The sequence below is a fragment of the Protomyctophum parallelum genome (genome assembly GCF_964188405.1).
Source record: "Protomyctophum parallelum genome assembly, chromosome: 8".
Lineage (NCBI taxonomy): Eukaryota > Metazoa > Chordata > Actinopteri > Myctophiformes > Myctophidae > Protomyctophum > Protomyctophum parallelum.
The window spans coordinates 40,527,016-40,550,025 of record NC_139703.1 but is presented as its reverse complement, the minus strand read 5'-3'; the positions used below and the strand labels follow the sequence as shown (position 1 = coordinate 40,550,025).

Below are 23,010 nucleotides of genomic sequence, written 5' to 3'. Positions count from 1 at the left end.
AGGTTGGTGAGGGGTGCGTTAAAACGACCGGATTAAGGTTGGTGAGGGGTGCGTTAAAACGACCGGATTATGGTTGGTGAGGGGTGCGTTAAAACGACTGGATTAAGGTTGGTGAGGGGTGCGTTAAGACGACCGGATTAAGGTTGGTGAGGGGTGCGTTAAAACGACCGGATTAAGGTTGGTGAGGGGTGCGTTAAAACGACCGGATTAAGGTTGGTGAGGGGTGCGTTAAAACGACTGGATTAAGGTTGGTGAGGGGTGCGTTAAGACGACCGGATTAAGGTTGGTGAGGGGTGCGTTAAAACGACCAGATTAAGGTTGGTGAGGTGTGCGTTAAAACTACCGGATTAAGGTTGGCGAGGGGTGCGATAAAACGACCGGATTAAGGTTGGTGACGGGTGCGTTAAAACGGTGTGTGTACCTTGATGCTGACGTGCACGGTGTGTGGGTGTGTGTGTACCTTGATGCTGACGTGCACAGTGTGCACGGTGTGTGTGTGTGTGTACCTTGATTCTGACGTGCACAGTGTGCACGGTGTGTGTGTGTACCTTGATGCTGACGTGCACGGTGTGTGTGCGCTGGGTGTCGCGGCACAGTGTGTTGCTGACGTAGAGTGTCTGCAGCGCACCGTCCGGCCGCTTCTCCGTGACCTCTGACCTCTTGTCTCCGCCCAGCTTCACCTCCAGCCAATCAGAGAGGATCCTACCGTGTAGGACAGGCAGTAGCGTTAAAATCGCGATTATAGCCCAGGCGGTGGCGTAACCGTCTGGGCACCCGACTGGTAATCCAGTCGCAGTGTGCCGCGGGTTCGACTCCCGAGCCCGACACGGCCTTTACTGCATGTCATCCCCCCCCATCTCTCTCCCGTTTCCTGTCAGCCTACTGTCTGTCCCTTCAAAAAAACCAATAAAAGGCGTAAGCCGCAAAAAAATATCTTAAAAAAAAAAAAAAATCGCGATTATAGAAAGAAAGAAGGAACATGCCTTTTCCCAGCATGCATTGCTCACTGAAGCCAACGCTCCACACGTCCCAGACTCTTCTCCCTTCCCTAAAACACCCTGGACAACGCTCCACACGTCCCATACTCTTCTCCCTTCTCTAAAACACCCTGGACAACACTCCACACGTCCCAGACTCTTCTCCCTTCTCTAAAACACCCTGGACAACGCTCCACACGTCCCAGACTCTTCTCCCTTCTCTAAAACACCCTGGACAACGCTCCACACGTCCCAGACGCTTCTCCCTTCTCTAAAACACCCTGGACAACGCTCCACACGTCCCAGACTCTTCTCCCTTCTCTAAAACACCCTGGACAACGCTCCACACGTCCCAGACTCTTCTCCCTTCTCTAAAACACCCTGGACAACGCTCCACACGTCCCAGACTCTTCTCCCTTCTCTAGAACACCCTGGCCAAGGCCCCACACGTCCCAGACTCTTCTCCCTTCCCTAGAACACCCTGGACAACGCTTCACACGTCCCAGACTCTTCTCCCTTCTCTAAAACACCCTGGACAACGCTCCACACGTCCCAGACTCTTCTCCCTTCCCTAAAACACCCTGGACAACGCCCCACACGTCCCAGACTCTTCTCCCTTCTCTAAAACACCCTGGACAATGCTCCACACGTCCCAGACTCTTCTCCCTTATCTTAAACACCCTGGACAACGCTCCACACGTCCCAGACTCTTCTCCCTTCTCTAAAACACCCTGGACAATGCTCCACACGTCCCAGACTCTTCTCCCTTCTCTAAAACACCCTGGACAACGCTCCACACGTCCTAGAAGGTTAGAGGATCTTCTGACCTGTCCTCCAGACTGGTGTGTCCATCGTGGTCTCCAGGCAGCAGCAGGGTGGTCTTCCAGTAGATCCTGTCAGGTGGGTTGGGGAGGTTCTCCATCACCAGCGCTGGAAGATCCAGTGGTTTCCAAACCCTCTCACTGAACATAGGATAAGAACATAGGATAAGATACCCTCTCACTGAAGAACATAGGATAAGAACATAGGATAAGATACCCTCTCACTGAAGAACATAGGATAAGTAAGAGAGTGTGTGCATGCGTGTGCGGGTGTGCGCACGTGCGTGTGTGTCACAAGTCCCAGACTCTTCTCCCTTCTGGCTCACAAACTGTGGAACAAACTCCCCAACTGCAGTCAGAACTGCAGTCAGAACAGCAGTCAGAACTGCAGTCAGAACAGCAGTCAGAACTGCAGTCAGAACTGCAGTCAGAACTGCAGTCAGAACTGCAGTCAGAACTGCAGACTCACTCCCCATTTCCCACCGTAATCTGAAGACTCACCCCATCCAGACTCCTCCTTCTATCACTTCTAGATCTAGTTTTGACGACCGATGAAGAACTACGTAAAGGTTTACATGCAATTTAGATAGCATGTCAATCTAGAGAGAGATGTTACGCTCATTGAAACTATAGCAGTAAATTGAAACAACAGCATATACTGTAGGAGCACAATGTACATATTATTGTCATAGTGTTGTTCAGACCAGTGACCCAACAGAGAGATGTTATGTCTCTTTAGTGATTCGACCCGCCAACTGGACAGTGTAGTGGTCAAGGGTTGGAGACCACCTGATGACCTCTCATCCAGGCCAAGGCTACGTCCATTAGAAATGGATTATAAATCACACCTTTGATGTATTTATAAACTATATCAACCTACAGTCACTCTCTGGATAAGAGCGTCCTAAATAAATGCCTACAATGTAAATGGTAGCCATTTGGTTCAGTGACTTACTTCAACAGCTGTTGGAAGTGATACTGGACTCTCATCTGATGCACGGCCTCCTGCCTCATCTGGTCAAACCTGGAGACAAGCATTCAAGAATTCACTAGCATTAGAATGTTGGTGGCAACGTAATTCGCAATAAACGTAGACAAAAACACCCCATTGAAAATCAATGGGGAGACCTGGCTTACATGTAACCAAATGGACCCTTAGAGGGTCCGAGAGGCTAAATGTCATCAAATGGTGGTCCGTGGCTCAAATGCTGCACAGACTTGGCAAGCTGCAGGCACCAATATCTGGCTGGGTGGTCGTTGTAGGGAGATAATTCACCTCCTTTATGTAAGGGATAATATCTGGCTGGGTGGTCGTTGTAGGGAGATAATTCACCTCCTTTATGTAAGGGATAATATCTGGCTAGGTGGTCGTTGTAGGGAGATAATTCACCTCCTTTATGTAAGGGATAATATCTGGCTAGGTGGTCGTTGTAGGAGATAATTCACCTCCTTTATGTAAGGGATAATGTCTGGCGAGGTGGTCGTTGTAGGGAGATAATTCATTAGCTAGCTGTGTTGTTAGCACAGCACTGGATCGTCCATCTTAGATCGTCGCCATAATAATAATCTGTTTCTTTCAATGGCCTGTATCTCCTATTCTTTGTCCCAGGTGGCATTTTGGTCAAAACAGCGTTCCAGTGCCCCGGTTTGGATTAATATAAAAATAAGTTACATAGCGAGCCCTTAAGGCGACGGTGTTATAATTACCTGGTGCTGGAGAAGGTGACGGTGCCAGCGTTGCCCAGGTTGACCAGGCCTCGTGCCAGCTGTTCCAGGCAGGGCCTCTGGGGGGCGCTGGGGGTCAGCGCCTTCAGCTTGAAGCGGGGGTCCACGCAGCAGGGGGCCGCGGGGAAGCCGCGCATCTGTCTCTTTAACTGACGACGGACCGCCACCACGTCCAACCACCTGGAATAGTTTTCATTTAGTTTTAGTCACATTTTAGTCACCTGGGAATGTCTTAGTGTTTAGTCTAGTTTTAGTCGACTAAATCTACAGGTGATTTAGTCGACTAAAATGTGTTTTGGCGGGCCTTGATGCCGTCGAAATGACAGATTTTACACTTGCTGAAAATAGCCGATCTACAAGCTCAGAACGCGTCGCAGCACGACGCGTTGTGGGCTTGTAGATCGGCTGTTTTCAGCATGCAACCAAGTGTAAATTCACTTTTACTGGATCTCTTGTCTACTAGTCCATTTTAGTCTAGTTTTTATTTCTTGACGGAATTGTCAGTATATTTAGTCTTAGTTTACATTTAGTTTACATTTAGTTTTAGTCAGTGAAAAAAGGTAGTCGAGGAACATTTTTCGTCTTAGTTTTAGTCGACGAAAACAACACTGCTGTTGACTCTGTTCTCAGAACCACTGCTGTGGTCTGTTAACTCTGTGGGAACCCCTTTTGGTGGTAGCATTATGCTGTGCTTTAGCTATTGAAAAATAGCAGATCTACAAGCTCATAGCGCGCCACTCGGTGGCGCGCTACGAGCTTGTAGATCTGCTATTTTTTTTAAATCGAAGAACGACACATAGAAACAGCTTTTTCAGAAAACTGTCAGGATGTGGAACACATTTTTAAAATCTGATCCCAGCGTTCCCATCCCATTGGCTTTAAGGGGCGGGTACCTTTTGATGTACTTGCGGATGCGCTGGAGCTCCGCCCTCAGGACGTTTTCCACCAATAGGGCGACGTCAGCCTCCAGCGTCTCCTCCAATAGGACGGAGCATTCCTCCTCGGTGCAGCGAGAGATAAGCTCCTCCTTTTCCTCCTGCGCCTCCCTGAGGGTACACACACACACACACACACACACACACACACACACACACACACACACACACACACACACACACACACACACACACACACACACACACACACACACACACACACACACACACACACACACACACACACACACACACACACACACACACACACACACACACACACACACACACACACACACACACACACTTTTACAATATACATTGGGGTCCCAGAGATAGAAATGGGGGACCGTCATTCAGGTCAAACTGGGGGGTCCCTGAAATTAAAATGATTGAGAATCACTCCTCTCTTATGGGGGGTCCCTGGTCTCTTATGGGGGGTCCCTGGTCTCTTATTGGGGGTCCCTGGTCTCTTATTGGGGGTCCCTGGTCTCTTATGGGGGGTCCCTGGTCTCTTATGGGGGGGTCCCTGGTCTCTTATGGGGGGGGTCCCTGGTCTCTTATGGGGGGTCCCTGGTCTCTTAGGGGGGGTCCCTGGTCTCTTATGGGGGGTCCCACGTCTCTTATGGGGGGTCCCTGGTCTCTTATTGGGGGTCCCTGGTCTCTTATGGGGGGTCCCTGGTCTCTTATGGGGGGGTCCCTGGTCTCTTATGGGGGGGGTCCCTGGTCTCTTATGGGGGGTCCCTGGTCTCTTATGGGGGGTCCCTGGTCTCTTATGGGGGGTCCCTGGTCTCTTATGGGGGGTCCCTGGTCTCTTATGGGGGGTCCCTGGTCTCTTATGGGGGGGGGGGGTCCCTGGTCTCTTATGGGGGGTCCCTGGTCTCTTATGGGGGGGGGTCCCTGGTCTCTTATGGGGGGGGTCCCTGGTCTCTTATGGGGGGTCCCTGGTCTCTTATGGGGGGTCCCTGGCATGTCTCTTTCAAATGGGGGTCCACAGGCTAATGAGTATCCATGTAGTCTGTTGACTCTGTTCTGTAGTCTGTAGTCTAAGGGGCTAGGCTAGCTATAAGTCTGTCTAAAACACTATCCAAGTCGACATAACATGCTATCTAAGGGGCTAGGCTAGCTATAGGTCTGTCTAAAACACTATCCAAGTAGACATAACATGATATCTAAGGGGCTAGGCTAGCTATAAGTCTGTCTAAAACACTATCTAAGGGGCTAGGCTAGGCTAGGCTACTAATACTCATAGAATCATTTGCCACACGTTTTAGATAAGACCGGAGGGACAGTGCCCTGGGCCTAAAGGTTACTACAGCAGCACTCACTGGGCAGTGGTCTCCGTGATGCTGTGACCTACAGGTCAAAGGTCAAACTCACCGTATCTGCTGGGTAGCGGTCTCCGTGATGCTGTGACCTACGACCTCCTGGATGAGTTCTGTAGCCAGACTCACACTGTAGTGGCTCAGCAGCACCTCCTGCTCCTGTCTCCTCCTGTAACACATTATTTATTATTATTATTATTATTATTATTATCATCTAGTACTACTGTAGAGAGAGACATCTCTAGCACCGCCTAGAAAACATTATTATTATTATTATTATCATCTAGTACTACTGTAGTGGCTCAGCAGCACCTCCTGCTCCTGTCTCCTCCTAGAAAACATCATTATTACTATATGCACAAGCAGAGCGCTCAAGTAATAGTTTCGCCTGGTCCGTATGCACCGTCCCAGCCAACCCGCCACTTTTGATGCGTATGCAAATAAAACAGCAAATGTGTGCCTGATTTGCAGGGACCAGATTACATACATGACCATATTTCTTACGTCATCATTGAGAGCTAGTCATACATATACTATATATATAATCTATAAAATAGCAAATTGTACCTGATTTGCTGGGACCAGAGTACATGGTGTGTATATGTATGACTAGCTCTCAATGATGACGTAAGAAATATGGTCATGTATGTAATCTGGTCCCAGCAAATCAGGCACAAATTTGCTGTTTTATTTGCATACGCATCAAAAGTGGCGGGTTGGCTGGGACGTTTTTTGGCGCAAAGTAACCACAGTATACCGCTAATCAACTTACAAATTATATATATAGTATATGTATGACTAGCTCTCAATGATGACGGAAGAAATATGTGGATTAAAGGACCCAATGCCAGAGTGTAATTGGTTTTCGATGGTGACGTAATGACGATATGTTTTAGTGTTGGTAGGCACTGATTGACATATACGTCACAATCCAAATTCGTCACTTACGTACAGTATTCATTACGACATTATGTTTCTGGAGTGTATAAAAACAACGGTAGTGTCTTGCGTACTCTTGCGCGCTCTGCTTGCGCACTAGTTGGCCATTTATGGCCTACTAGTGTGCAACAAGCAAGTATGCACTCGACAGAGTGCAGTTCTAGTTATTATTATTACTTGCGCAAGCAGAGCGCGCAAGTAATAACTTCGCCCGGTCTTTCTTCACCGTGACAGCCAACCCGCCATTTGATGTGTATGCAAAAGAAACAGCAAATCCGTGCCTGGTTTGCTGGGACCAGATTACATAAATGACCATATGTCTTACGTCATCATTTAGAGCTAGTCATACATAATACTATATACATAATCAGTCAAATAAAATAGCAAATTGTGCCTGATCTGCTGGGACCAGAGTACGTGGTGTGTATAATATGTATGACTAGCTCTCAATGATAACGTAAGAAATATGGTCATTTATGTAATCTGGTCCCAGCAAACCAGGCACAAATCTGCTGTTTTATTTGCATACGGCGGGTTGGCTGTCACGGTTTTTCTTATATAGATAGAAACTTGAATCATACTTAATAATACTAGGTGTTTATATGCATAAAGTAGGTAGGTAGCAAATAGTTACATCTAATAACCTAATCTAAGAGATACTGAGATTTGACAGTTTACAGCGGTCGAAAGTACTTGCGCGCTCTGCTTGCGCACTAGTTGGCCATTTATGGCCTACTAGTGTGCAACAAGCAAGTATGCACTCGACAGAGTGCAGTTCTAGTTATCATCTAGTACTACTGTCATGGCCAGCAGGGGGCAGTCATTCCAACCTGGCTTCGTCTACTTTGCGTTTCTCCTCAGCGATGCGTTCCTCCTCCAGATGGATCTGATTGGACGAAACCTCCCGAAGCTCCTCCCCCACGACCTCACTCACCAGCGCCTCCACCTGGACACTGCTCTCACTGCAGGGCGAGCACGCACACACACACACACACACACACACACACACACACACAGTAGTGGGGGTCATCTCTCTCTCTCAGCTCTGTAGAAGACTCCATCGCATACTGTAATGTGATTACTGTAATGTAATGTGATTACTTACTCCAGGGCTGCGGAGGTGTACGCGAAGCCAGCGAGCGCGACCTGGTTGACCTCCGACCCCAGCACCTCCTCCACCATGGAGTCCACCTCACACACAATGTCCTGCAACACATTAACCTTTAACCTTTAATTCATTTCATCATTCAGACCCGACCTTTAACCCCTGACCTTTGGAGTCCACCTCACACACACACGTCATTTTTTCGTCTTAGTTTTAGTCGACAAAAACAAGACAGGTGACACCAAATATAAATGAATGGATCTACGGTATATTTATTATGGGGAGAATTACATTCAGCTTTAGAGGCCAGGTCGAAGTCTTCACAGATAACTGGTTTAAGATGGATTGCTCATATCTCAACAATGATTTTGATGATTTTGTTTAAATTCATTTGTTTTACCTGTAGAAGCAGATGCACCTGTTTGAGGTACTTAACCCTCTAAGACCCAGAGTTGCTTTATAGCAACAAGTTATATTTTAATTAATTACTTTAAAAAAAAAAATTGTGTTCTTTTTTTCACCTAAATGTCATCAGTGATGTTCATTGCAATGCCATTTCAATGCCATTGGTCATGATATTTGCATATAAATACCCCCCACAGAGGCTGAAATTCACACAAATTAAAAGTTTCTGGACTCTGTGCAATTTTGATTTTTTTTTAACCTATGACTTTTGACCTTTAACCCTAATAAAAGTAAGTAAAATAATTGTAATTGTAATATATGTATTTATGACCATCAATAGAGAAGTTTTGTTTGTTTTGTTTTGTATTGTTTGTATTGTCAGTCGTTTCATTTTCATGTTTGTCTGATTAAAATTCAATAAAAGGTAAATTGAAAAGAAAAGGTGTGTGTGGCAGGGCACCTACGGACGGCTGCAATTCGAAACTGGCCTCTGTAAAATCTGAATCCCTTTTTACCTCCTTTATGATGAATTCCTGTTCTGTTCTTTAACTACATAGAAGTGTCTATTTGTACGTCTCTAAATGTTTTGATGAATTGAACAATGTGGACCCTGTTGTAAACAAGTGTAATGCTTAATTGGGTCGTCCACTCATACAGTTAACAGTCTTTGCATTGAGTTTGTGCTTGAAATGTAGTACTGTAATACTACAAACTGTTAATAAATATTTCAATTAGGGCTGTCAAAGTTAACGCACTATTAACTAGTTAACTCACAATCCTTTTAATGGCACAACTTTTTTTTAATGCGCGATTAACGCACTGTGAAGTTTGACAGAATGGTTGAGAGATGCATGCATGTGAATGCAGGCAGTCAGTGAGCCCCGCCTCTCTCCCCCTCTCTCTCTCTCTCCCAGTGAGTCTACACAATTAGAAAACTTAGAAAACATGTTATTTTGATCAACATGGCCTGTTATCTCTCGTAATGGTACCATTGGCCAACATCAATACAGTTCTTTAGTTTGGGTCTGGAAGGCTAAATGTCATCAAATGGTGGTTCCGTGGCTCAAATGCAGAATAAATAATGGACCTTGATATGAAAAATCTTGAAAACCACTGATTTAAGGTATATTTAGAAACGTATACAAAATATGCGATTAATTTGCGATTAATCACACTTAACTATGGACAATCATGCGATTAATCGAGTTAAATATTTTAATCGATTGACAGCCCTAATTTCAATCAATCAATCAATGTGTGATTACCTCATCGGTGTAGACGGGTCCAGGTGGGGGGGTTGTGGGCAGTTTGACAGGCTGCTCCTGGGCTGCAGCGGTGGGAGGCTGCTGCTGTGGGACGTCGGCGCCCTCCAGTGGAAGCGGTGGGGTAATGCAGGTGGTGTCCACCACCGCCGGTGGCAGGCTGGGGGTACTGCAGGCGTCCTGCTGCTGTCGTAGCGGGGTCTGGGGTCTGGGGCGGGGGGGGGCAGGGGGCAGGGCTTTGACCACGGGGGGCGGCGGCCACGACGACTCGCCGTCACTGATGGTCTCAGACCGCACGTCCGGCTTCGCTGTGAACGCTGTGGACACGTTGATGTGTTAACCCGTTCTGACCTGAGATCAGATTCTAAAAAAAATTCTTCTACATCCTGACAGTTTTCATTCTGACCCGAGATCAGATTAAAAAAAAAATGTCTTCTACATCCTGACAGTTTTCATTCTGACCTGAGATCAGATTCTAAAAAATGTTCTTCTACATCCTGACAGTTTTCCATTCTGACCTGAGATCAGATTCTAAAAAAAATTCTTCTACATCCTGACAGTATTCATTCTGACCTGAGATCAGATTCTAAAAAATGTTCTTCTACATCCTGACAGTTTTCCATTCTGACCTGAGATCAGATTCTAAAAAAATGTCTTCTACATCCTGACAGTTTTCCATTCTGACCTGAGATCAGATTCTAAAAAAATGTCTTCTACATCCTGACAGTTTTTCAAAAAATGTCTTCGATTTTTCAAAAATAGCAGATCTACAAGCTCATAGCGCGCCACCGAGTGGCGCGCTATGAGCTTGTAGATCTGCTATTTTTCAATAGCTAAAGCATAACATAATGCTAACACCAAAAGGGGTTCCCGCCTCAGTGACCAGGCGTGTCACCCGCGTTTGGTTTGAAGTTATAATATGAAGTGACGTTCAAACATTGCATTGCAAAAAGTGGTTAAATAACCTTAGTAGGCTATGCGCCGTGTGAAACAGCTGCCTGTCTGCCACAATGGTGCCTGCGCTGTTTTTACCCGTGTGTGGTTTGAATCGTCAATCGCCTGTCTGTGCAAAGGGGGAGGGGCCTGAGGTGGTGTACTGTGGAGCAGATCAGCGCAACTTTGCCCGTGGGATCGTGTGGTGATGTAAAAACAATATCTGTACAGTAAATATGACAGTTGCGTCGGTAAAATGTAGCCTAGCTGGATTCTGGGAGCGTGCAGATTTTTTTTGGCATGGAGAGATGTGTGCTAATAGTGTGGCTTGGTCGGAGATAGACCACAGACAAATAAACAGGTTTTTATTCACTAATAAATTCATTATTAATCTTATTGAAAAAAGGGCTTCGTTAAGACCTCCATATTATTATGGTCAATGCCTGTGTGAAAAGTGGGAGCGATTGGTGCAGGCAATGAGGAGATAAGCCGGTGTTTCTGACATTCATTCATTCATTCATTCATTGTTAGAATTATAGTAGGATAGAGTCCACGTTGGGGTACGTATTGGGATATGACGCCACCTAGTGTCGACGTACGTCATAGGCGGCAAAAATTATGCTGTGTATTATTTTTAATATATATAATATGTGTGCACAGCATTATATAGAAGGCTATTGTGTGTGTGTGTGTGTGTGTGTTGTCGCTGCCCCCTGGTGATCGCTGATTGGATAGGATATACACTATACAGCAACTGGCCTAATCAGCATATGATTGGCTACTATTGGTATATGTCTGTAAACCTCGTCCTTCCAGTCGCTTTGTAGCAAAGAGTAGCGCGCGCTGGTTTGTTTTGGGAAACAGCAAAACGCAAAATGTCTTTTTCAAGGCAAAGATAAAGTAATTCAGAAGAAGAAGCTGTGAGTCGGCTGTCAGAACTCAGCAGCAACACCGCACGGTTCACGGTTCACAGTTCACGGTTCACAGTTCACACCACTGCAGCAGCACTGACACGTTCAGCGGAGAGGCTGTCTGTCTCTGTGCCGTCTGTGAAGAGCCATGAGCCGGGAGGGAGGGGCAGAAACACCGCCGGGTAATCTACACGGTAACAAGATGACTCGCCCCGTTTCTGTTTTCCTCCCAGAATTTTCCCCAGTGAGGGGTTAATGGGAGAGGCTGGACAGCAGACGGCTGGACTTTGAATTTCTCTAACTATAAACTTTCATGACAGCAGACAGCCTATAAGTACAAATATAATTTATGAAAAGCTACTACAGTGAAGTCTGTTCACAGAAGTTGCTGTGGGATATGTGGGGATTATCTGACGAAAAGAATCACGGCACATCTTTAAGAAAGAAAAAACAAATAGCGCACTTTCTGAACACACTGTGTGTGTGTGTGTGTGTGTGTGTGTGTGTGTGTGTACCTGGTCCGCGGGGGGGGCCGGGGGGGGCCTCGGGGGGGGTCTCCCCTCCTCCTCCTCCTCCAGTGAACTTGTTGTGAGCGTCGAAGCTGCAGACGGGGGTGTGTGGGGGAGGGGGGGGCAGGGCCCCCCCGTTCACCACCTGGCCAATCAGGGCGCTCATCTTCCCCTGGATGACCTCCGACCTGCGCTGGGACAGGGCCAGCTCCGGCTCCTGATAGGCCGTCCGACTCAGCTCCACCTGGCTGTGTGGGGGCGGAGCCAAGAGGGTTCATGATGTGACATCATCATTCAGCATACCGACCAATTAAAACACCCTGAGCGCCCAATCAGGACGGAGTTCTACGTTCTATCGATTAACATCGCACAATCAGGACAGAGTTCTACGTTCTAGCGATTAACATCGCCCAATCAGGACGGAGTTCTATGTTCTATCAATTAACAACGCCCAATCAGGACGGAGTTCTACGTTCTATCAATTAACAACGCCCAATTAGGACGGAGTTCTACGTTCTATCAATTAACAACGCCCAATCAGGACGGAGTTCTACGTTCTATCGATTAACAAAGCCCAATCAGGACTGAGTTCTACGTTCTATCGATTAGCAACGGCCAATCAGGACGGAGTTCTACGTTCTATCGATTAACATTGCCCAATCAGGACGGAGTTCTACGTTCTATCAATTAGTAACGCCCAATCAGGACGGAGTTCTACGTTCTATCGATTAACATCGCCCAATCAGGACGGAGTTCTATGTTCTATCGATTAGTAACGCCCAGTCAGGACGGAATTCCTACCCGTCACAGAGCGCCAGGCCGTACTGCGTCATGTATAATAATAATAATAATAATAATAATAATAATAATAATAGTAATATTACCCGTCACAGAGCGTCAGGCCGTACTGCGTCATGTATAATAATAATAATAATAATAATAGTAATATTACCCGTCACAGAGCGTCAGGCCGTACTGCGTCATGTATTATAATAATAATAATAATACTAATATTACCCGTCACAGAGCGTCAGGCCGTACTGCGTCATGTATAATAATAATAATAATAATAGTAATATTACCCGTCACAGAGCGTCAGGCCGTACTGCGTCATGTATAATAATAATAATAATAATAATAATAGTAATATTACCCGTCACAGAGTGTCAGGCCGTACTGCGTCATGTATAATAATAATAATAATAATAATAATAGTAATATTACCCGTCACAGAGCGTCAGGCCGTACTGTGTCATGTATAATAATAATAATAATAATAATAATAGTAATATTACCCGTCACAGAGCGTCAGGCCGTACTGCGTCATGTATAATAATAATAATAATAATAATAATAGTAATATTACCCGTCACAGAGCGTCAGGCCGTACTGTGTCATGTATAATAATAATAATAATAATAATAGTAATATTACCCGTCACAGAGCGTCAGGCCGTACTGTGTCATGTATTATAATAATAATAATAATAATAGTAATATTACCCGTCACAGAGCGTCAGGCCGTACTGCGTCATGTATTATAATAATAATAATAATAATAATAGTAATATTACCCGTCACAGAGTGTCAGGCCGTACTGCGTCATGTATTATAATAATAATAATAATAATAATAATAGTAATATTACCCGTCACAGAGTGTCAGGCCGTACTGTGTCATGTATTATAATAATAATAATAATAATAGTAATATTACCCGTCACAGAGTGTCAGGCCGTACTGCGTCATGTATTATAATAATAATAATAATAATAGTAATATTACCCGTCACAGAGCGTCAGGCCGTACTGCGTCATGTATAATAATAATAATAATAATAATAATAATAGTCCTAACCCGTCACAGAGCGCCAGGCCGTACTGTGTCATGTATTCCGAGGCCTCCGCAGAGTGGGGGAACATCAACATCCTGGTCATGTCCTCCACGGGGAAGCTGGTGGAGCGATGAGAACCCACCGTGTGGGCCACGTTCAGGGTCTTCAAGGCCTTCGCTCGGACCTGCACACACACACACAGTCACAGTCACAGTCACAGTCACAGTCACACACACACACACACACACACACACACACACACACACACACACACACACACACACACACACACACACACACACACACACACACACACACACACACACACACACACACACACACACACACGCTATAACCACCGTGTCTCTACTCTCCGGATTAATCCTTAGCTTTCTTGCTATGCTGGTGATTTAATAAACAAAATACCGGTAATTCAAAAGGACAAATGTGATCAGGCAGGGTTCTAATTCTGTATCAAACCTCCGTAGTGAACAACAAAGTAATATCTCTCTTCCTCTCAATAATGTGACCGCTTCCACACCAGAACAGAAAGTAAACACAAGATCCCATAATACTCCTCGTCCCAGACTCAACCCGCCAACACAGTTAAAGGAACAATCCCTGTATAAACCTTAGGGTTACAGCACACACACACACACACACACAGTAAGACGCCTTGAGGGCGAGAAGCGACCTAAAGGGTGAGGTCTCGTGCACGCATCCACCTGGGTGACGTCAGACTGCTGGGTGAGAGCTGGCGCTTTGGCATGGGGGGGGGGGGGGGGGGGGGGGATGAATTCTGTACTGGCCAGTGGTCATACTGTATTTTTATTTTACCAGCTGCAAGCTGTCTATCATCGATGTGCAAGCTAGCTAATTATTATTTGATATTTATTATTAAAATTTATTTTTTCATTATTATTATTATTATTATTATTATTTACAATCCTTAGGTTTACCAATATTATTCATATCTTAATTTCTGTTATTTAAGCTCAACTGGTAGCTTCTATAGGAAGGCCACTCGATAAGCCCCTTTGGGTTTTTTTGGCACTTCCAGCACATCATGTATGTAACTAATCTTGTTTGAAATATTTGCTTTCTGTATTTTGTTTTTACCATATTGTTATTTTACATATGTGCACATAAACTAAACTAAACTAGTCCTGTACAGCAGTGTTGTTTTCGTCGACTAAAACTACGACGATAAATGTTCGTCGACTACCTTCTTTTCACAGACAAAAACTAAATGGAAACGAAATGAAACCTAAGCTATGGTGACTAAAACTATGACTAAATATACTGTCGATGTTGTTGCAGCGTCGCATTACAGGTGACTAAAATATGACTAAAACTGAATGAAGTTTCAGTCCAAAGACTATGACTAAACTAAAATAGAAATCTGCTGCCAAAAACAACACTGCTGTACAGAGTAATCTAGTAAGAGAGTAGTTCTCTTTCTATCTACACAAAATCCCTCCACCCCAAAAATATATATAAAAATCACACCAGTGTGAACGAAGTGGTGCAACTCCCGTCTATTGGTTCTCTGTATCGTTCCAATTTGTATCATTCCAATTTCTTCTCTGTATCGTTCCAATTTCTTCTCTGTATCGTTTGCGTCCAGCAGGTGGCAGCCATGTCACATACTTCTCTCGTTCCAATTTCACGCATGCGCACACCACTCGTGCTCACACAGGTACACACATCACAAACAGGTACACAGGTACACGGACATTGCTGGATGTAGAAGTGGTTGCACCACTTAAAAAACAGATCTACAAGCTCACAATATGTTGTGAGCTTGTAGATCTACTATGGTTTTTTGGGGTGGGTGTAGGGATGAGAACCACTGCATTAGACCTGTTAACCCATTCTGACCTGAGATCAGATTCTAAAAATGTCTTCTACATCCTGACAGTTTTCATTCTGACCTGAGATCAGATTCTAAACATGTCTTCTACATCCTGACAGTTTTCATTCTGACCTGAGATCAGATTCTAAACACGTCTTCTACATCCTGACAGTTTTCTGAAAAATGTCTATGTTTCTATGTCAGTCGTTCTTCGATTTTTCAAAAAATAGCAGATCTACAAGCTCGTAGCGCGCCACTCGGTGGCGCGCTATGAGCTTGTAGATCTGCTATCTTTCAATAGCTAAAGCATAACACAATGCTAACACCAGAATGGGTTGAAGTATTGCAGTAAACATTAGAGGTGTGTCGTATACCTGGTTGAAGTATCTGTGCAGTAGACACCCGGGCAGGTAGGTGGCGCTCTTCACCAGCTTGAAGAATCGTACAAAGTTGTTGCAGTTCAGAGCAGAGAAGCACTGGACGGCAAACTGGACCTCTGGGGAGTTACGGACCGCTGGGTGGTACTGTTGGACCTCCCTGTAGAGAGAACACACACACACACGTGGGGAGTAAATAATTCAAACAGTGGACTGGGACCCATATGTGGGGAGTGAATCATTCAAACAGTGGACTGGGACCCATAGGTGGGGAGTGAATCATTCAAACAGTGAACTGGGACCCATAGGTGGGGAGTGAATACTAACACAGTTAGTGTTTTTGTCATGAGATTTTAACCCATTTTGAGTGGGAATCCCTTTTGGTGTTTGGAGTTTAGCTATTGAAAAATAGCAGATCTACAAGCTCATAGCTTGTAGGTCTGCTATTTTTGAAAAATGACTGACGACTGACATAGAAACATAGCTTTGTCAGAAAACTGTCAGGATGTAGAAGACATTTTTAGAATCTGATCTCAGGTCAGAATGGGTTAATATATCACAGGAAGTTAATTCACTGACCGCAGGATGTCTCCGTCGTCCAGTTTGACCAGGATGTTGTACTGGCGGAACTCGGCCTCCTGGGGGCAGTAGACGCCGCGCGTGGCAAGATCCTGTTGAAATAACACAAGCGCTTAATTGGTCTCCTCAGCTGGTAACATGTCTGTATGTGGTCATGTTCTCACCTGGTAACATGTCTGTATGTGGTCATGTTCTCACCTGGTATCATGTCCATAATTATTTGGTCATGCTCTCACCTGGTAACATGTCCGTATTTGGTCATGTTCTCACCTGGTAACATGTCCGTATTTGGTCATGCTCTCACCTGGTAACATGTCCGTATTTGGTCATGCTCTCACCTGGTATCATGTCCATATTTGGTCATGCTCTCACCTGGTAACATGTCTGTATGTGGTCATGTTCTCACCTGGTAACATGTCTGTATGTGGTCATGTTCTCACCTGGTAACATGTCCGTATTTGGTAGGCATGTAACGATACACTCAATTCACGATACGTATCACGATATGAGGTTCACGATACGATTTTTTACGATATTTTCAACACAATGATTTTCCAGACAAATGACCTTTTTTTATTTATTTTTTTATCTTCCCCCCAAAGCTTTTTTCACAATTTGTATTTAACTACATTGCAAAGATAATTGCCTTCCTTGGTGTATTAATGAGCATCAATAACGACCATCACCTGGGCACAGTCACAGACACAAATACAGCTCCCCTCTCCAGGCCTCTACTGTCTCATTTCTCTCCAAAATCATGTGAATATGATGGAATATGATTACAGCTGACATTTCTTATCACACACTAGCCCCCCCTAAAAAAAAAAGAAAAAAAAAAAGAATTTAATTTTTACTAAATCGATACATATGGTCGGGATATAATATCGATATATCGCGATATACGATATATCGTGTTCACCTGGTACATCTCCATATTTGGCCATGTTCTCACCTGGTACATCTCCTTCAGGCTCTGCAGACACTTGGTCATGTTCTCGTTGTTGATCTTGGGGTCGAAGGTCATCAGGCGCTCCTCGCACAGGTGGTGAGCACAGTGCACGTGGAAGCGCGTGCACTTCTCGATGAGAGACACAGTGAGCGGACAGCACAGGTGCTGCTGGGTGATGTCCTGCATGGATACATGGTCATTTAGTTCCATGGATACATGTCATTTAGTTCCATGGATACATGGCATTTAGTTCCATGGATACACGGCCTTTAGTTCCATGGATACATGGATAATAAGAAAATGTATATAATAAGTAACTCTGACCTTGACATTATGGATAATAAATAAATGTACAATAAGTAACTCTGACCTTGACTTGAAATAAATGTATATTCTACAACAGGTCGTTAAGAGGAAGCAATCTGATTGGTTGAAACGGTTTCTAGCCGTTGATCAAACCAGCACTGTTCACCACCTAATCAAAACGCAAAAAAAATCAGCCGCTCTGTTCTCCCAGAGCGCTAGCAAACTCGGTGGCTAGGCTAGCTAGTTTCTTTGGACATTTGTGGTCGTAGTGACTACATCTGTCACTTCAGTGATGCTTGCGGAACTCGACTTCGTCTCGTTCCCCTACCGCATCACTGTCGCGGCAATAATCACGTTAAACAACACCCTCTTGTGTAATATTGCTTAAAATAAGTAACTCTGACCTTGACATTATGGATAATAAATAAATGTATATTAAGTAACTCTGACCTTGACATTATGGATAATAAATAAATGTATATTAAGTAACTCTGACCTTGCGTATTGCCCGCGTACGGTTCCACACAAAGTCGTACCAGTCCCGGGTGCTCTCCCGGGGCTGGTCCAGGATCTGTGTGACCAGGTAGTCCATGGTCCGCGACAGGACAGAGAGGGGCCGGAGCTCATGGGGGAGGGGCTCCTCCTGGTCCGCTGAGGAGCGGCTGTACTCCTTAATGGCCGTCTGGTGGTCCACCTATAGAACAATATATGAAATATATAGAATAATATATGAAATATATAGAATACATGAAATATATAGAACAATATATGAAATATATAGAACAATATATGAAATATATAGAATACATGAAATATATAGAACAATATATGAAATATATAGAACAATATATGAAATATAGGCCCAGGCCGTAGCGTAACGGTCTGGGCACCGGACTGGTGATCCAGTCGCGGTGTGCCGCGGGTTCGACTCCCGGACCCGACACGGCCTTTACCGCATGTCATCCCCCCATCTCTCTCCCGTTTCCTGTCAGCCTACTTTCTATCCCTTAAAAAACCAATAAAGGCGTAAGCCACAAAAAAATATCTTAAAAAAAAAAAATATATGAAATATATAGAACATATACTGTACTCCTTAATGGCCGTCTGGTGGTCCACCTAAATATATAGAATACATGAAATATATAGAACAATATATGAAATATATAGAACATATACATGAAATATATAGAATATATGAAATATATAGAACAATACATGAAATATATAGAACATATACTGTACTCCTTAATGGCCGTCTGGTGGTCCACCTAAATATACAGAATATATGAAATATATATAACAATATATGAAATATATAGAACATATAATGTACTCCTTAATGGCCGTCTGGTGGTCCACCTGAATATACAGAATATATGAAATATATAGAACATATAATGTACTCCTTAATGGCCGTCTGGTGGTCCACCTAAATATATAGAACAATATATGAAATATATAGAACATATGATGTACTCCTTAATGGCTGTCTGGTGGTCCACCTAAATATATAGAATATATAGAACAATATATGAAATATATAGAATATACGAAATATATATAACATATACTGTACTCCTTAATGGCTGTCTGGTGGTCCACCTAAATATATAGAACAATATATGAAATATATAGAACAATATATGAAATATATAGAACATATGATGTACTCCTTAATGGCCGTCTGGTGGTCCACCTAAATATATAGAACAATACATGAAATATATAGAATATATGAAATATATAGAACAATACATGAAATATATAGAACAATATATGAAATATATAGAATATATGAAATATATATAACATATACTGTACTCCTTAATCGCTGTCTGGTGGTCCACCTAAATATATAGAATATATGAAATATATAGAACAATATATGAAATATATAGAATACATAAAATATATAGAATAATATATGGAATATATAGAACAATATATTAAATATATAGAACAATATATGAAATATATAGAACATATAATGGCTGTCTGGTGGTCCACCTAAATATATAGAATATATGAAATATATAGAATATATGAAATATATAGAATATATAATGTACTCCTTAATGGCTGTCTGGTGGTCCACCTAAATATATAGAATATATGAAATATATAGAACATATAATGGCTGTCTGGTGGTCCACCTAAATATATAGAATATATGAAATATATAGAACAATATATGAAATATATAGAACAATACATAAAATATATAGAATAATATATGGAATATATAGAACAATATATTAAATATATAGAACAATACATAAAATATATAGAATAATATATGGAATATATAGAACAATATATTAAATATATAGAACAATATATGAAATATATAGAACATATAATGTACTCCTTAATGGCCGTCTGGTGGTCCACGTAAATATGTGACCAAGCCCAGCAGAAAGTGCCTCAACTCGATTTTTACAGATTATTAAAGTACAGAATGTAAGCTTTCATATGATGTATCATTCAATGAAATTTTACCGTCTCGGTGTCGGGGAGGACAGATATTAAGCATGTTAGTTACCATCTCGGTGTCAGGGAGGACAGATATTAAGGACGTTAGTTACCATCTCGGTGTCTGGGAGGACAGATATTAAGGACGTTAGTTACCGTCTCGGTGTCTGGGAGGACAGGCATTAAGGTCGTTAGTTACCGTCTCGGTGTCTGGGAGGACAGGCATTAAGGTCGTTAGTTACCGTCTCGGTGTCTGGGAGTACAGGCATTAAGGTCGTTAGTTACCATCTCGGTGTCGGGGAGGACAGATATTAAGGTCGTTAGTTACCATCTCTGTGTCTGGGAGGACAGATATTAAGGACGTTAGTTACCATCTCGGTGTCGGGGAGGACAGATAGTTACCATCTCGGTGTCTGGGAGGACCTCGAAGCCACTGAGCTGGTTGCGTGTCTCTCTCATGTAGCGTTCCTTCTCTGGACACATGTCAGGACACGTCCCCACGAACACCTTGGACATGTCCAGGTCCGTCCTCTTAGAGCGACCTGCGATACACGCACACACACACGCACACACGTGTCTTAGAAGGCTGTGGACAGTTCAGAAACATTGTACAGATATTACTAGTAGTGATTAAAATGGGGTGCATTTTGCATCCCAAAACACAGTTTATAGTTAAGGGACGCAATAAACCAACGACCTCTGCATCCACGGGATGCACTACTGTACTACTGTACTGTTTTTTTATTCCAGTTTATTTTGCTAGCTTTAGTTATAATAATCATTTCTTCTTCCGTTTTCTACATGAATATAACCACATTATAACCATATAAAATTAAATGGGAGTTAAATGCCGCAATTTGTAAAAATGCCAAAATATGACTCCTAACGTGGTTGAAGCTGGACTCATAAAATGTCCCTGGGACTCATTTATAAAATACCATCCCTGGGACTCATCTAAAAGACCATCCCTGCATCCTGGGACTAATCTAAAAGACCATCCCTGCATCCTGGGACTAATCTAAAACACCATCTCTGCAGCCTGGGACTAATCTCCAAAAAAAACCATTCCTGCATCCTGGGACTCATCTCTAAAAGACCATCCCTGCATCCTGGGACTAATCTAAAACACCATCCCTGCATCCTGGGACTCATCTCTAAAAGACCATCCCTGCATCCTGGGACTCATCTCTAAAAGACCATCCCTGCATCCTGGGACTCATTTCTAAAAGACCATCCCTGCATCCTGGGACTCATCTCTAAAAGACCATCCCTGCATCCTGGGACTCATCTCTAAAACACCATCCCTGCATCCTGGGACTCATCTCTAAAACACCATCCCTGCATCCTGGGACTCATCTCTAAAAGACCATCCCTGCATCCTGGGACTCATCTCTAAAAGACCATCCCTGCATCCTGGGACTCATTTCTAAAAGACCATCCCTGCATCCTGGGACTCATTTCTAAAAGACCATCCCTGCATCCTGGGACTCATCTAAAAGACCATCCCTGCATCCCTGGGACTCATCTCTAAAAGACTCATCCCGGGGCCAAGAAAGTGCATGGGAACTTGGAAGAATCAGCCACGACAGCGATTATAATTAGAATAGCTTTGTGTCTCGACATCCTGCATGTGGGTTTAGATAACCCATCAACCCTTCACTAAATCCCACCCCAAAAAGTGATTGTCCAATCAATGCCAATCCAAATAGTTTAGCAAACGTTGGCATGCGGGTCAAGCTTCCGTCACCACATAGCCGTCAGTGTTATTTTGTTGAACACTGACCCACCCAGGTGATGCAACACCACTAATGACCGTAGTCTGACCGTCCAACATGAAAACTCCTGCCTGACAGTCGTTAAAATAAAAGTTGATTTCTCCCTCTGTCATTTCCTAATTTTTCTAGTTTATTTAAAATAATGTCATGTAAATTTGCCCAGTGCACAGCCTACTTGGAAGACATTTTAATGCTCTTGCTACTGAAATATTATATGTGTATATATATATATATATAAATAAAATATTATTTATATATACATTTTAGTCTAGTTTTTATTTGTTGATGAAATTGTCAATATATTAATTTTTCGTCATCATGTGGTTTCCATTTAGTTTGTCAGTGAAAAAAGGTAGTCGCAGAACATTTTTGGTCATAGTTTTAGCCAATAGTAGTATAGTCATGTACTACTATTGGTCTTCATAGTATTAGCCAATCGACACTGCGGGGGCGGAGCTGCGGGGGCGGAGTTACGGGGGCGGAGTTACGCTACCTTGACGCAGTATCTTGTCCCGCTGCTCCAGGAGGCGGTACTTCTCCTCGGCGGTCTCGGCCAGCTGGCCAATCAGGTGCAGGATGGAGGAGGGGACGGGGCGCTCGGAGGAGGAGGAGGCGGAGCTGCTGGTTGGGGGCGGGGTGTCCGGGCCCGGCTCCTCCCCTCTCTGCTGACCGTCACTGTCCATCTGGAGGGTCTTAGCGGACGCTGGCTTCTTGACCGGAGAGCTGACACTGGACGCACACACACACACACGCACACGCACGCACGCACGTACGCATTTTTCAGAAAAAAACACAAAACATTCTCAAATAGGGGGTTGTAGAGGAGGGGCCGGGAGTGACTGACGGATCGGTGAGATCCAATCAGGGCGTGCGCACATCTCTGCCACGACCCGCCCCTCTAGACCAGAAACCAATCAAAAAACACAAGTGGTCAAGCCACGTGACTTCCATTGGAAAAGCATTGAGGCGGCCATGAAACACAGGCAGAGCACAGCACCCTTTTGATGAATTGAACAAT

General features: G+C 43.8%; 1 protein-coding gene across 1 annotated transcript in view; it reads right to left on the bottom strand.

The window, feature by feature from the left end:
• The window catches only part of mcm3ap (minichromosome maintenance complex component 3 associated protein), a 73,536-nt gene that overhangs the window by 32,006 nt on the left and 18,520 nt on the right, over nucleotides 1-23,010 (bottom strand). The window contains exons 8-24 of the mRNA XM_083772075.1: nucleotides 22,486-22,721; nucleotides 20,620-20,759; nucleotides 18,242-18,439; nucleotides 17,443-17,619; nucleotides 16,491-16,582; nucleotides 15,909-16,071; nucleotides 13,703-13,863; nucleotides 11,854-12,095; nucleotides 9,498-9,811; nucleotides 7,828-7,928; nucleotides 7,553-7,684; nucleotides 5,839-5,952; nucleotides 4,417-4,569; nucleotides 3,506-3,703; nucleotides 2,754-2,822; nucleotides 1,805-1,939; nucleotides 549-702 (exon numbers count right to left, since the gene is read on the bottom strand). Of these exons, the coding sequence (XP_083628201.1) occupies nucleotides 549-702; nucleotides 1,805-1,939; nucleotides 2,754-2,822; nucleotides 3,506-3,703; nucleotides 4,417-4,569; nucleotides 5,839-5,952; nucleotides 7,553-7,684; nucleotides 7,828-7,928; nucleotides 9,498-9,811; nucleotides 11,854-12,095; nucleotides 13,703-13,863; nucleotides 15,909-16,071; nucleotides 16,491-16,582; nucleotides 17,443-17,619; nucleotides 18,242-18,439; nucleotides 20,620-20,759; nucleotides 22,486-22,721 (2,779 nt within the window). The remainder of the gene's footprint in view (nucleotides 1-548; nucleotides 703-1,804; nucleotides 1,940-2,753; nucleotides 2,823-3,505; nucleotides 3,704-4,416; nucleotides 4,570-5,838; nucleotides 5,953-7,552; nucleotides 7,685-7,827; nucleotides 7,929-9,497; nucleotides 9,812-11,853; nucleotides 12,096-13,702; nucleotides 13,864-15,908; nucleotides 16,072-16,490; nucleotides 16,583-17,442; nucleotides 17,620-18,241; nucleotides 18,440-20,619; nucleotides 20,760-22,485; nucleotides 22,722-23,010) is intronic.